At 44.1% G+C, this 14160-nt stretch overlaps 1 protein-coding gene across 1 annotated transcript in view; it reads right to left on the reverse strand.

Moving 5' to 3' along the window:
- Positions 1-3581: 3581 nt before the first annotated feature.
- The window catches only part of LOC126547962 (nose resistant to fluoxetine protein 6-like), an 89428-nt gene continuing 78849 nt past the window's right edge, over positions 3582-14160 (reverse strand). Inside the window, exons 13-15 of the mRNA XM_055063258.1 lie at positions 13160-13280; positions 11052-11381; positions 3582-10249 (exon numbers count right to left, since the gene is read on the reverse strand). Of these exons, the coding sequence (XP_054919233.1) occupies positions 9980-10249; positions 11052-11381; positions 13160-13280 (721 nt within the window). The 3' untranslated portion in view covers positions 3582-9979. The remainder of the gene's footprint in view (positions 10250-11051; positions 11382-13159; positions 13281-14160) is intronic.

The raw sequence follows: 14160 nt of genomic DNA on the forward strand, positions 1-14160 counted from the left end.
GAGGATTCTCATCTCAAATGCGGCCTATTGTGGTTCTGGCGGACGTTCCGCATGCTCCTTTCCAGCTCTCTAGGTGCCCATATCCTTCCGACCACGGGTGGCTTCACTGCTGGGCATCCGCCATCCTATGGAGGCAGAACACCACTGATGCCGGGTACATACCGCTAAAATAGGTACGATTGAGCGTGCTTCTGGCCAGGTTTTCGGCCTTCTCGGACCTCTACGCTCAGGGGCAACCTCTCACAGGATTATGCTTCAATAAAACTTGGTGCTGGGCTAGTTGGTGATGCATTCTTTAAAACTGATGTTAGCGCTAAAAAGGACGAACACACGGTGAAAAGACGACACGACGACGAGGATGACCCCCCACAAGAAAAAGAGTACCAGACTGGGGCACATCTCTACCGATAGAAAAGCCGGCGAGTTTCCGGTGGTACAAAGGTTCGAACTCAGTACCTCCTACAAACGAGACGGAAGCCCACGTGGATGAAGACAGACGCTCACCCATGAACGATGAGCATATGCTCAGTAGCAATATCGACCACACGCCACGGCAGGTGCTCGATTCCAAGGCCAGCTGTGAGGCATGGTGAGACTCCTGTGAGAGTTCTTTAAAACTGATGGTAGCGCTAAAAAGGACGAACACACGGTGAAAAGACGACACGACGACGAGGGAACGCTTTAACTGTCTGAATAAGCGGTGAAGACGTAACTTGTTGTGATGCGTTTTTCGCTATTGCTTTGTGTAGTGCCTCATATGAACCCGTGCTAGCGTTGCAGCTTGCTATGGCGTTGAGCTGCTAAGCTCTAGGTCGCGAGCTCGATTCCCGGCCGCGGCGGCCGCTTTTCGATCGAAATCCAAATAAGATCGCATGCCGTGCACTGGGTGCACGTTAAAGAACCCCAGGGTTTCAACATTATTCCACAGCTCCCCACTAAGGCGTGCCTCGCGATCGTAATGGTTCTGGCACGTAAAACCTGAGAATTTATTTATTTATTTGCAGCTCATATATGTAGTGTTGAAAGCATTGCAGATAGTCGCATTGCAAATTGACAGCAGCGTTTAAAAAAATGAAAGAAAGAAAGACTCCGCTCAGAGTCTTATTGCCTCGCGCGGACCAAAGCTCGGAAATACGCCCTTAGCCTCAGTCGCTAACACAATACCGTTATGGCAAATATTAATAGAATTCATCATCAACCTTTTTAGATGGAAAACAATATTGCCTGCCAATACTGTGCTTGGAACTAGGGGGACGCTTGAAATGAAGACCACCGAAAGGAAGGAAGGAAGCAGGAATAGACGGAAAGACATGGAGGTTAGCCAGCTCTCAGACCGGCTAGCTACCCTGTGTTAAGGAAAGGGGGAAGGGGAGTAAAAGATAATCGAAAAGAGGTGTTGCAAAAAAAAGGAAAAAGCAAAAAAAAAAAAAAGAGAGAGAAAAAAGGAAAGGAAAATGCGGCACTGCTGAAAGTCTGTCTCTAAGGCCAGTTCTCTGCAAGAAGCGTAACAACGCTTTCAAAGCCTTCTGTGCTGAGGACGGTCTCGGCCAGTGTCCCAGGATCCTTTCCTCCGACAAAGGGCGTTTGTGAAGACTATCTAATACTCTTGGCAGTTCTTTCCTGGGCGCACTGTAGCGAGGATGCTCACAGAGAAGGTGGGCGATTGTTTCCTCGCAGCTACAGTTATTAAAATTATGGGGTTTTACGTGCCAAAACCACTTTCTGATTATGAGGCACGCCGTAGTGGAGGACTCCGGAAATTTCGACCACCTGGGGTTCTTTAACGTGCACCTAAATCTAAGTACATGGGCGTTTTCGCATTTCGCTCCCATCGAAATGCGACCGCCGTGGCCGGGATTCGATCCCGCGACCTCGTGCTCAGCAGCCTAACACAATAGCCACTGAGCAACCACGGCGGGTGCAGCTACAGTTATCGCATGTCTGTTGGCCATTCCGATCCGAAATGAGTAAGCATTCGTGACGGCCACCGAAATATTTGCGTTGTACCATATACCAAACCATTGTATCATATGTCAAGCTATAAACACCACAAGGGCTCTTTTTCCGGGTTCGGCCAAATTCTGCATACCTGCCATCTCGCGGCGTGTACTTGCTTGCCTCCTTGAGGGTTGGGTTGCAAACTTTGACTGATCTTTGAAAAAAAAAAAAGAGATGAGTCAACAGTTTCGCATCTTCCTTTTTGGACGAAAGAAATGCTGCTTTAAGTATTTAGCTGCATCTTATCGCGCACCTACAGCCGATCCCCGTAAAGCAAGAATCTTCTTGCCTAAAATTATGGGGTACTTACGAGTTGAAGCGTGATCTCATTTGTTGTAGCTGCATTTTTTCGCTATGCAGACATTCGGCGGCGTGTTCCTCAGACTACTGCACCCTTTTAGTTTTATTATATGCACTAAGCAGTTACATACACAGAGGGTCCCATGTAACATGGACCGAGCATTAAAAGAAAAGGTGGATCATTTTGCGCGATTAAAACAAAGTAGATATCATTCATAGTTCAGTTGAGAAGCCTCCAGTAAGTTCTTTGTTCATTGCATTTGATTAGTTTATTGCAACATTTATCTAACTCGTTATTTATTGTCCTAATTGATAAGATATAAATTAGGAGGTTGTATACAGTTGCAAGAACATCGAACTGGCATGTTTTAGCGAGGTACAATGAGAACGCCCAATTTTTCCAGCTCGAAAAGAAAGGCCGCGGAACGTGAAAAATACCACGTGATTACTCACCCATGCACCGGCAGTAGTGTTACTCTATATGCTTAACACTGTTCCGCACTAGAAAACAGTGACCTCCAGCAGGCTCACGGAGAGATCTCGGCGCGTCGTGGAAAGAGTGCGTGGGCACTCTTCCTTTGTGCCGCAGCAATACGTTTCACAATACCTTTCGTACCAAGGGACCTGCTTGAGGGGCTGCTTTCTTGTTTGGGTGGGCGTATAATCGCGTGGTACGTTTTTATATATCGCGGGCATTCTTTTTCAGTTCAAACATTAAGGACCCGTGATGGCACCTTGCTTAGAACAAACCCTGTTCGGTGTACCTTATAGTTGTCAACAACTTCGTAATCGACGTCTGTATTAGAACAGTAATTAAGAAGTTTACTTAGCTTTAACCAGTTAATTGAGCGTCAACAAAAAATAAATCAACTCGACTGTGAACAATATGTACTTAGTTTCGTGGGTGTCAAATGATCCATCTTTCTTTAAAGCTTGTCCATGTTAGTTGGGACACCTTGTATATGTGAAGTAATAGAAAACGAAAGTAAATTAAAATTTTTGGTGGTTTATGTGGTTTTGCACTGAAATATCGAGTAAGATTTCAGGTAATAGGACTTACCCTTCCTCTCAACCAAACTCTTGTCTAAGCCACACAGAAACCATACAGTTATCCGGCGTCTAGCTTTGCTGTCTTTCATGGGTTCAGTCGGGATATGCATGGTTACTGCTTTGACTGTGGATGTCGTCACTAGAGTAATAAGTTCCTTTGGCTAATTAAGTAAGTAATGGTCATATTGCATGAAGAATATGTACTGCGTTCAATCGTCAAGGACACATGGAAATATTTTTCTGATATCTTTATTTACAAGAAGTTGGATCTGTATACAACAGGGTTACATTTTGCAAGCACTTGCGGAAGCATTCTGAATGTAGTCTAGTATACTGCATGAAGAAAAATGATGAAATGGTTCTTTAGGATTCTGCTCGAATGATTTGCCCTTGATGCAAAATTTCTTTTGGAATAAACGATATCAAAACGTCTCGAACAAATACCGAGAAGTCTCTAATTCACTGAATTGTATCTAAATTAACTATCTATGCATCTGCAAACGACTGCATTGTTGTTGTTTTTTTTGCTTTTTGTAAACGTACATACAATGTCGCCACAAACATCCTTGTTTGCGCGGCAGTCAGCTTGCACGTCAGCAAGATACGGCTACACAGCTGCTGGAATCCTAAGCATTAATCTTAATTGCTATGCCGAGCCAATATGCGTCACTAGCTGTCCAGGTAAGCCAGCAGCGCTTTGTTGCACAATATGAAACAAATCACAATCAGCAGAAAGCCAGTTAAACTAAGCATGCCTAACCTTCAGGCCTCGGGGGATACTACCGTGAAATTTTTTACACATCAAATTAAGCTCTTACAGTGGCAAGTCTTAAAGCCTAACCGTAAAGCGGTTCCAGCTTCTGGCATGACGTTTGAGTACTCCTTTTTTTCAACATGACACGGCTTTTTGTTGGGGGCAAGTTAGGCTGAGCAGTTGTCTGCAGTGGCCAATGCTTCCGTGCTGGGTAATGGAGCGGCCGCCGAAGATTAGTGTTTGTGTAGCCGCGCTTCGTTGGGCTCATACTGTTACACTATTTGCGCAGTTTATCCTACCTGGATAACCTAAAAAGAAACGCAGCCTGCATGGTAATGTAGCATGGTCCAGTGGAACATATACACCTTGTCACTTCATAAGAACGTTTAGTTTCTGTTCTTGGAGATGGGGCACATATTGCCATAAGGAGAAATTGTTTAAGCAAGCATCCCTGAATTTCTTTGAAACAATAGAAATCAACATCGACGTGCTTTTGTCCGTTGTAGGATCCAGATTACTTGTCTAAAGATAACGAGTAAAAAAAAACTTGCGAGGGCCGGTATACAGTTTGAGAATGCAATAAACTACATTCATGTTTCAAAGCGTTGTAGAGATATTTTTAAGACAATCTGGGATTATAGTTTTACAGATCATCCATGAATAGGTTAGTTTGTCTCACGCATTTGATATGTGCATGTAAGAACAAGCTTTCTGCTCCAGAGCGTATACATCAAGGTTATATCTCTAATCATCACGTTCTCGTCTATATCAATAAATACTTCAATCTATTTCCGCAAACATTGCACGAAACCTTCTTGATTGTTTAAAAAAATATAAATTGACGACAATGAACGCACGCATGTGTACCCTCTTAGGTACGTACTGGTGACTCAATCTGCGACATCAACTTCAACAAAACGAACTGCTTACACCACCACTTCCAGAAGAATCTGTACTGAAGCATCTTTGAAGTAAGTGTAATTTAATGATTTACTTAGCACACAGTAACCTCTGAAAAGGTGATCCTTAAGATTTTAAAAGTGCACTGTACAAAGCTAGGGAACAGAAAAATAGTTAAGGCATAATACACAATATGATTTCCATATTTTCATTGTGAAAAATGGTACGAACATACGGGCGCTTTAATTAATTTGGACCAATATTTAAAAAAGGAATAGGTACGTTGTTGGTGTATATGACCGGCGCCATATTGTTTGCAGTCGTCTGGAGTTACTCAGATTATTTTTTTGCAGAGCGCTTAATTAACTTAGTAGTTAAAATCAACTATGTCTATTTCATTTTAGGGCATAAGTTTTACTTCGAAAGGTTGTGGAGCGTGTTTAGAGACGCCAAATGATACCTATGGATTTACATAAAAAATCTTAACGAATTAGTTAAGGGCGCTAACTACGAAAAGACTGAGACTGCTCAGTGCAACTGTGAACAGTACACCTTTGGTCGCATGTGCCCACGATATACCGCTCTAATTAAAAATTTTGGTGGAAGCTACGTGAAATATCCAATCTGATGGTGCTTGAAACTGCTGTCAAAGATGCCGCCATAATTAAACGTTGTTACATAACGTTATTGTGGGTTCAGTTATACAATGGTATTGGCGAAATCGCTTCTCCATTTATCAGTGCGCTTATCAACACGTAAATGCCAAGGAACAACGAAATGAAAGATGTGAGCTTCTGAGTGCGCAGGACAACGACTCGAAGGGAGATCTACACCAAAATATTTCGACTGGTACCACAATTTTTTGTATACCATAGCTGTCAAACGCATTTACGGAAATAAAACTACATAACCGTGCCTAAATATAACTAAATTAGTCCACACACGCAGAAAAAAAAAACTGGCTTACAGATACACAGCTATAGGTTGAATTTACATAAGTTTTTGCATCAGTAATTGAGAACTTGCTTTCTACGTAGCATAGATGAAGGACATGCCAAACGATGCTGTTGCTCAGAGACGTAGCACTAAGAGGCTAAGGAACCTGATGTACAATTAGTGCCAGGGGATTATAGTACCCGCGTAAACATTGTGTCGACTAACCAGTCGCGGAACCTACTTGTTTATCGTGTATCAGATTATTCTATACATTGTTATTTCTTCGTGTTTTCATTACATAAATTCATAAATGCACTGCTTTGCCATTTTATATTTCAAACTTAGACACAAAAGGCCTTAAGAAGCTACAGGATGACCGCTTTTGTGTCTCTAGAACCTAATGTGGCGTACCAGAGTTCCGAACATTTGATTATTAGTGATATAGAAGCTTGTTTATAAGGTGTCTTCGTTAAAGGCGGCAGTAACAGCTATTTGTGATTAAAACTGGTGTCACAGGCATGATACTTTAGTGCAAGGTGAGAACTGTGGAATTTTGCATGTGTTTGCTGGCTGAGAATGAAATAATCTCCTACAAAATTGCAATGATTTCTGCGATTGTGTTTTGGATGCAGTAAACAAAAAGAAAAGAAAGAGAACTCAGAACTATGGACAAGTGCTGCATCACCACAATGCATTAGTATTTGTCCAATGCTCTCCACAGGCGTGAAGAGTAAGTGAACAATCACCATCGATTTGATATTTTTGCCCTAGCAGATACTCCCTTCTCCATAGTATTATTTCTCTTTCACTTATGTAACATTTGTAATGAAGATGCTCTGTATGATGTTCTGTACATGGAATATACACTTGACCAACATATTTGTTTAGATATGCGTCGCGCTTTGACTTTATATTTCCAGAATATGAAGCAAAGGCCTGTGTAAAGTATTGAAGCAGCATGGTATGAGCATGTCAAACGTGTCACCACACAGCAAATAGGATATGGGAACCAGCCCCATAATGTGTCGCGTTAATGACTCGTTGCTTTTTTTTTCTCCTTTGCGCTATGAGGAATGTACAAAGTAAGCGATATACTCTATTCCGATTCTTGTAACTGAGTAGCGACCGTGACATTGCCAAAGCCACGGGGCAAACCTTAGGTCAGGCCAGACTGGCACACAACTCTTGTAAAAAAAATGCGAATGTCACCAATACATAGGATTGAGTAAGAGATAAAATGGCCTCGGCTACCGGTGCCGTTCGGCGCCCGATGACAAGCCAACATTCGACCCGGTGCATTCAATTAGTTTTTGCTAGCGTTGTTATTTTTGTGTCTGCGCCCTGGGCTCCTGTAACGTCACAGAACGCCCAGACGACATGACATATTTACGGTCTACACCCGCAAACTGAAATCCTGTGTTCACTTGAGACCTTCTTTTTTTTTATAATAAGTCATGCTTTCCCTCTTCAAGCAAACGATAATTCTCAGAGAGAAATCCGCCAGTATAATTTGACTTAATCATTCTTGTAGCATCTTTTAATTTGGACTACCTCTATTGACCTATGCCGACAATAAGAACTGTAGCATGGCTCTTGCTTTGTGGTTGTACTTTAGCGTTCATTTGTTACTAACGAAAGCAAATGAAGGTTTGCTTCGAGATATTCAATGCCGATAATAATGGACATGCTTGAAATCATATTTTCTGCTCTCTGACCCGATTGACTAAAGTCTAAACAACTTATCACATAAGCTTGATTCCCGTTTAATCCTTAAACTTTACTTATAACGGAGTCATATAAATGAGTGATTGTTAGGACCGCAGAGCCTCGATTTTGTATTATCGGTGCTGTTGGAGCTAGCGAGAACACAAAATCGGAGTTCAATCACGTTGCGTCAGAAATGGTTTAATGTTTTCTCTGTTCACTTGAATTTTTTCGCTAAGAAGGCATCGCTGAAAAAAGTTCGAAAATATGAAATTGTTAACAGCATTTGCTCATTATTCGCGAGTGAAATTGCTATACATGTATACAGTGATCGCTTACAATGCTTCAGTTCGCGAATGAATTGAAACACAGAATGCGCCATGACGCAAAATAGTAGTGCGATCAAACTTAAGGAAACATGAAATACAGAAACATTTATAAGTTAAAAAAAAACACGCATGTCTGGCAGCGAGTGTAACATGTGTACTTTAGTTTGCGTGCATTAAAGAAGGTGTCATGGTGTTCAATCATGAGTGAACCGGCCCTTGCTTTAATCAAAAGGACATCATGGTGGAATAGAAGTGCTACCATGTATGACTTTAAGGGTTGCGTGGCGATGTTAAGGCACGCTGTCAATTTTGACGAAGGAATGTTGGCATTACATGAGATGGTGATCAGCGACTGCACTTATTAGAACATTCTGCTAACATTCCTGTTACTAAGCAATAAGGTCAGAAAACGAGCTATCCGATAATAAAACGCATGTCTGCAAGCTGAGCAACAATCACTGTGGCGGGGTTATGTAAAGTAACGATATGTAAGATATTTTATCTCTAGTAAACGATGAAAGATAATCTCAGTAGAACATATGCATTGCTCGGTGTGCCATCCAATGTAGTGTTTCAATTATCATCGATGTGCCTTTGTCGTGAGGCACTGAACATCTCCCTGAAACAGTTAATAAACCAGCAATGCTGGCCGTGTGCACCAGATTTTGCCTAAAAGCATGACTTTCAGTATTTCAGAAAAGACGCATAAGTTCGTGGCACCTATCTATTCATAGATTTGCTCTTTATCACTTTCGTTCTTGTGTTTCTGTTCGAAAACCGATATTAATGCATGACATGACTGTCAGCACCGTCAGGTGCCAAGAAGAAATAAAAACAAAAATCGTTGGCGTCTTCTGCAGGCAGTGTTGCTTGTAGACGTCTGACCGACAAATTTGCTTTTTTGTAGCAAATGAAGAGTTTACCAAGTGAAGCAAATTTTTATCAACTTTTTGAAGTGTAAAACGTTATACACTAAACAATTGTTATATTCGTTTCCTCTTTGCACACCTTCCCTGCAGTATTGGATTAACATTCTCTCTAAAAGTCTGAACACTGTGTCATCTAAAAAATTGTTCGCTCTGGACCTGCCTCATGAGAACCACATGATGGTTTCATATCACCAAATATTACAACTATTACAAAACGGTACAATTATTGTGCTTTTCTTGACAGATGTACGTTGAAGGCAAAGTACATATTGTGTCATTGTGCCAAAAAAAAAAGCTCAAGAGAGATATTTACAGCAGAATTATTAAATTCGCACGCCCCGTGCACTGAAATACGGTGTCATTAGCGGCAGTAATAATGTTAATCAACCACATGCTGTTATGAGACGCTTGAGCATGTTGTTCACGGCGTCATATACAAGACCAAATGCATTACTTAACCGAGGTTGGCAGACCTACGCATTACAACACAAAAACACTGTTGAGTGCAAACTCCACTCATCAGTCATCTATACTCCGCCTTTTACATAGTTTTGGTCCAGGGTTTGGATCGACAACTCTCAGGCATATCACGTTCCGAGCGTTCCGAGCGCCCATGCTGGTAAAAGTGGATGTAACGAAAAAAGCTCGAGGGTGATTGCATTCCCCGCCAGCTTTAGTTCCACGCCTTGTTACTGAAGAATGCATTAATAAAATGTGCATCAAAAGTATTGCGACGTCCACTAGTTCACATCGACAGAAAAAGAGGCGTCGCGCTTTATGCAACGTCGTCTGAAAGTGAAAGTAGCACCGGAAGTGACTGATCCATCATTCGACCCTGCAGCGCAAGAATAAATTCTCAGGTGCAATGCTCCACACGGCAAGTCTCTAAGGGGGTGAAATATGTGTGAGCGAGTAAGCCTCAGCGTTGACGAGCGCTTCCCTTGCTCCTATTTTTTTTCCGTTCGTAGTGCACAGCCCGAATATTGGCGCAGCCTAGACCGCATTTGTCATCAGTCCTTGCTAAAACGCGGGTCTCGTACATAGGCACTCCTAAAAGCGCGAACAGTGGCCCCCGGGTGTCAGAGGCGGCTCTTGGAAGTGTCGTAGTTGTCTGTGTCCGGCCCGCTGTCGGCCCTCTTGTGCGGCATCATGACCACCTCGACGGGGGCCGCGATGCCGGATGACGGCTGCTGATGCGGCGCCTTGGCGCGCTGCGAGGCCTGAGCCACCTGTTTGGTGCTGCCCAGGAATAGCATCTTCTCCAAGTTGCCGATGGGTGCCTCGATGGCCAGGAACAGCAGGAAGGCGCACATGTATGTCATCATGAAGGCGAACAGGAAGTCTTGGAACTGCGCCGCAGGAGGAGCGTGCATACCCAGTTTGAGACCGTACGGACAAAATAACGCAAAGCGGCCGCATTGCACGGTTTGCGCGCACACAGAATAGACAAAGTTTACTGTCACTGAAGCTCTAGATAGGCGAAATACGAGCAAGCGCCTGTCTCGTGCGTATAAGCACGCTGCGGCGAAGATATACTAAAGGAGCAAATATCGTCCAACTAATTTCAAGGTGTTACTTCAATTCACGTGAAATACTTTTGAGCCCCAACACAGTTCACTCCTAACTTCAAATTGGCAGTGCATGGCATTAAGCGTAGGAGTGGCATAGCTGTACAGCATAACCCCAATCCGTGAGAGCATATCCTCATGGTTCACTCGGAATGGCAGTAACATGCAGTAATCGATGCCTTCTGACTCGAGAATTCTCTTGGAGCCTAAAAAGGGAATCGAATAGTGAACAAGAACATGGGCTGCAGTGCACGTGCTTGGGAGTAAAAGGCACTTTTCAGCTCTCAGTTGCCTGCTAACGTTGCTGCCGCAATCCTAGGAACACCGCTAGACCTGTGTGGTTTGGGTTGCACGTAAAATGTAATAGCAAACAGGGTGTGAACTCGGGCTAGTTAGTAATTCATATAGTAAACTTGCGGAAGCACATTACGAACGGGGCATAGGCAACGAGACGTCTACCACAAACAAGCTACGCGTTTATTGTACCTGTATCTCTGCCTGTATGTCCCGTTCATAGCGCGCTTTTGACAAGTTCACTGTAATAGCAAAGGCAAGCGCTCACAGCTTGCACATGTACACCCACCAAGGAGGTATGCGAGTAGTGAATGCGCTCTCGGGTGACCAAGCTCCTACTGAGGATGACCACGGTCTGCATAAGGAATGCGCAGAACGAGAGCCTGCTGAGTGGCACAAAAGCCGCCCAGCTCAAGAACCGGTTCACCAGGCCGCCGCGGCCAGTGGCGCAGGCGAACGTCATCCAGGCCAGGCTCAGGGACCAGGCGGTGCGGTGTGTGGCCGCATAGAGAAGCGCGTCGGCCGTGTCATACGCGGCGCCCTTGTACCACCGGAATGGCCCGAAGATCACCACGGCGGCTATCACGCCCGACAGCACCCACATGGCCGCCTGCATCAACTGTCGCAAGAGTCGCGCCGTCTCGTTAATGCACGGCGGCTCACGACTTGTGCCGAATAGGCGCATCACTCTTCACAGCACTCGTACGAGAAACGTAATAGGAAATGAAATAAGAATAAACGTGGCGTTATATCCTCTGTGTATCATTGTGTTTTATGTTAAGCAATGCGAATAAGCCAGCCAGAGAAAGCACTGTGTTCTCTGCCACCCAAACAATGCGCACCACGACCACGGAAGCATATCATCGGTGCTGGTTGCCTACTTTCACACACAATGGCTACAAAAATAAGGCTGCAATAGTGCATTAGGAACATAAAGCACCCCATCCACGGCGCATTGCGTACTGAGGGGTCTTTTTTTGGGTGCACAGCCTCATATGGCCGTAGTGGTAGTTAAATGACCCTTGCGCAGAGTAATCGTCCCCCGGATAGGCATGCCACTGCAGACGAATTGCAATGGTAAATGAATCGACCGCACACAGGGACTGCAAAAGCTTACTAGCAAGACGAAAAAAGAAGTGAAAAATAATTCCTCGAGATGTCCTCTGCAATACCGATTGCCGAAATATGCACTATGTGCTCAGGTTTTACTGGAAGGTTGTATGCCTTCTCGCAGCCGACAAGTGTGCTTTGCGTCCAAAGGCATGGATTCGGGGCTCTTACCTCATGATAATTTGAATGTCGCGTCAGGCTCAGTGAAATGATAAATGACTTGACCAAGTTTATTGTGGCTCTAGTCGCATGCAGGAGCGCTAAAACGTAAATCTATTCCAAACTTTTCCATTCCAATTCTGCAATCAGCATTCCACGATTGCTCAAAAACTTTTTGAACCACCCCCACTTCGCCTCTATGTCGCGCTATGTCACGAAAACCGCGATAGCTCCCCATCTGATATGACGCGTACACACTGATTATGCATCGTTGGACCGAACAAAAGAAAAATAGCCATTTCTGATTCGACGCCTTTTCGCTATTAGTCCTCGGCTATTGGTCAAAAGTTTTCGGGCTGCACCCACTTCACCTGCCTGTCACGCGACGTCACAACACCACGAAAACTCACCACGTCAAAGTGACGGGTATGCGTTAAAGATGCTATCATATGCCGAAAAAAAGTGAATTTTTTGCTGAACAGCCGCAGGCTGCCCCGTTCCGAAAGGAATAAAAGATGGCTGCCGCCGATCGCTCAGGTACTGGCTACTCGCACCTGCTGGAAAGCATGGGTTTTGTTGCGTACAATAAAACTTTTTTCATGGCCGTGTAACGCTTTCGAGCACTTTTGGTACCTTTAGGACCTCGCTCAGCCAACTCTTCTTTGATGAGGATCCGTCTTAGCTGCAATCTTAACCGTCCGTTGCATGCCGCCACGATTTTCGACCAGCCACCTCAAGCAACGTAAGGGAAGTGGACCAATCGCAGACGCCGGCACCACCCTTTTCATCCGGTTATCGATTTTCAGTGCACTGGCTCGGCCCCATCGAATCTCTCTGCACTTGAGCGTGCTCCGCGCCTCTTGTCAGCCAATTAGATAAGACAAGCCGCTCAGTGTAGACAATGCTATTCGTTTTTAAGCAAGCAAAAGTGACCTCCTATAAACGAGGAGAGCATTTGATTGATCTTTTCAGGCAACCCTGCGGGTCACCGCCCGGTGATTGCGTCGGCGGTTACGCAAGTTTGACGTCAGGAGATTGGAATAAAAACATATCGAAATAGTTTTACGTTATAGGACCCCAGGGCTCAACAAAAGCACATAGGGAAATGGATCGGTGAAACTGAATTACCAGGTTGATTTTCATAGCTCCGAATACGAGGACAGCGTAGCCCGTGGCGATGCCGACGCAGAAGGCTCCGGCGTGGGCGAAAGGCTTGAAGTACACCTGGTTACCAGCATCTATCGTCTTGCTGCGATGGGTTGAAAACAAGCAAAAGGCACTCGTTCTCGTTCATCCAGTTTATGAATGAAGCTGAGCGTGATGCGTCTAGGAACAAAGCAAATTCTTAGCGCAAGCTGAACACGCGTAACCATAGTATACGCGGGGTCGTAGTGCTGCGCTTTTTAACGTATTCGTTGCATATGAACTAGAATCATAACTGAGCAACTGTTAATGAAAAGCTAGCTATCTTTACAGTGTTTTATGAGTATAATATTACATTTAACAGCCAACAAATGTGTACCCCACAGTATAAGCTATATAATAGCTCAACACATATATTTGAATATCCATGGATAATTGTGATTACATTTAGGTGTTTTCCTGTTTTGATTAATATTACCTAACTGGAGCGAGTTATGTTCACTGTCGTTGCAGACGCAGCGAAGCGGGCTACCCTTGTTAATGGAAGCGCAGGAAGTCTTGATAAGTGAGGATGTAGACCGTTGCTCAGGTTACGCAATAGTTAGGGCGTCCTTCCCGCCTCAACAAGCCTAGTTACAGAAACATACACTTTCTTCTAGAATACTTGCGCAGTGCTGTGTTGAGTTTTTGTTTTAGGCCATTGGGAATCAAACGTTAACTAAAACGGCTGTTGCACGAGTGCGCGCGGTTAACATGGAATAGACATGACTTCTTCAGGTACTACGTACACGCTTGTTGTATCCAGCCTAAATATAACCCGGTGATAGTTGAACACTTTTGAACATCCTACTTCTTGGCTTTTCTTTTGAGTACCCCTTACAATTCAGACATTCTCAGCTATCACCAGTGCTCGTACTGTCCCTTGACTAATGGTTCATGCAGTCAACTAATGAGGGTGAACTACAGCTCACGCTCAACTTATAGCT

This window comes from Dermacentor andersoni, chromosome 1 (assembly GCF_023375885.2).
Source record: "Dermacentor andersoni chromosome 1, qqDerAnde1_hic_scaffold, whole genome shotgun sequence".
NCBI lineage: Eukaryota > Metazoa > Arthropoda > Arachnida > Ixodida > Ixodidae > Dermacentor > Dermacentor andersoni.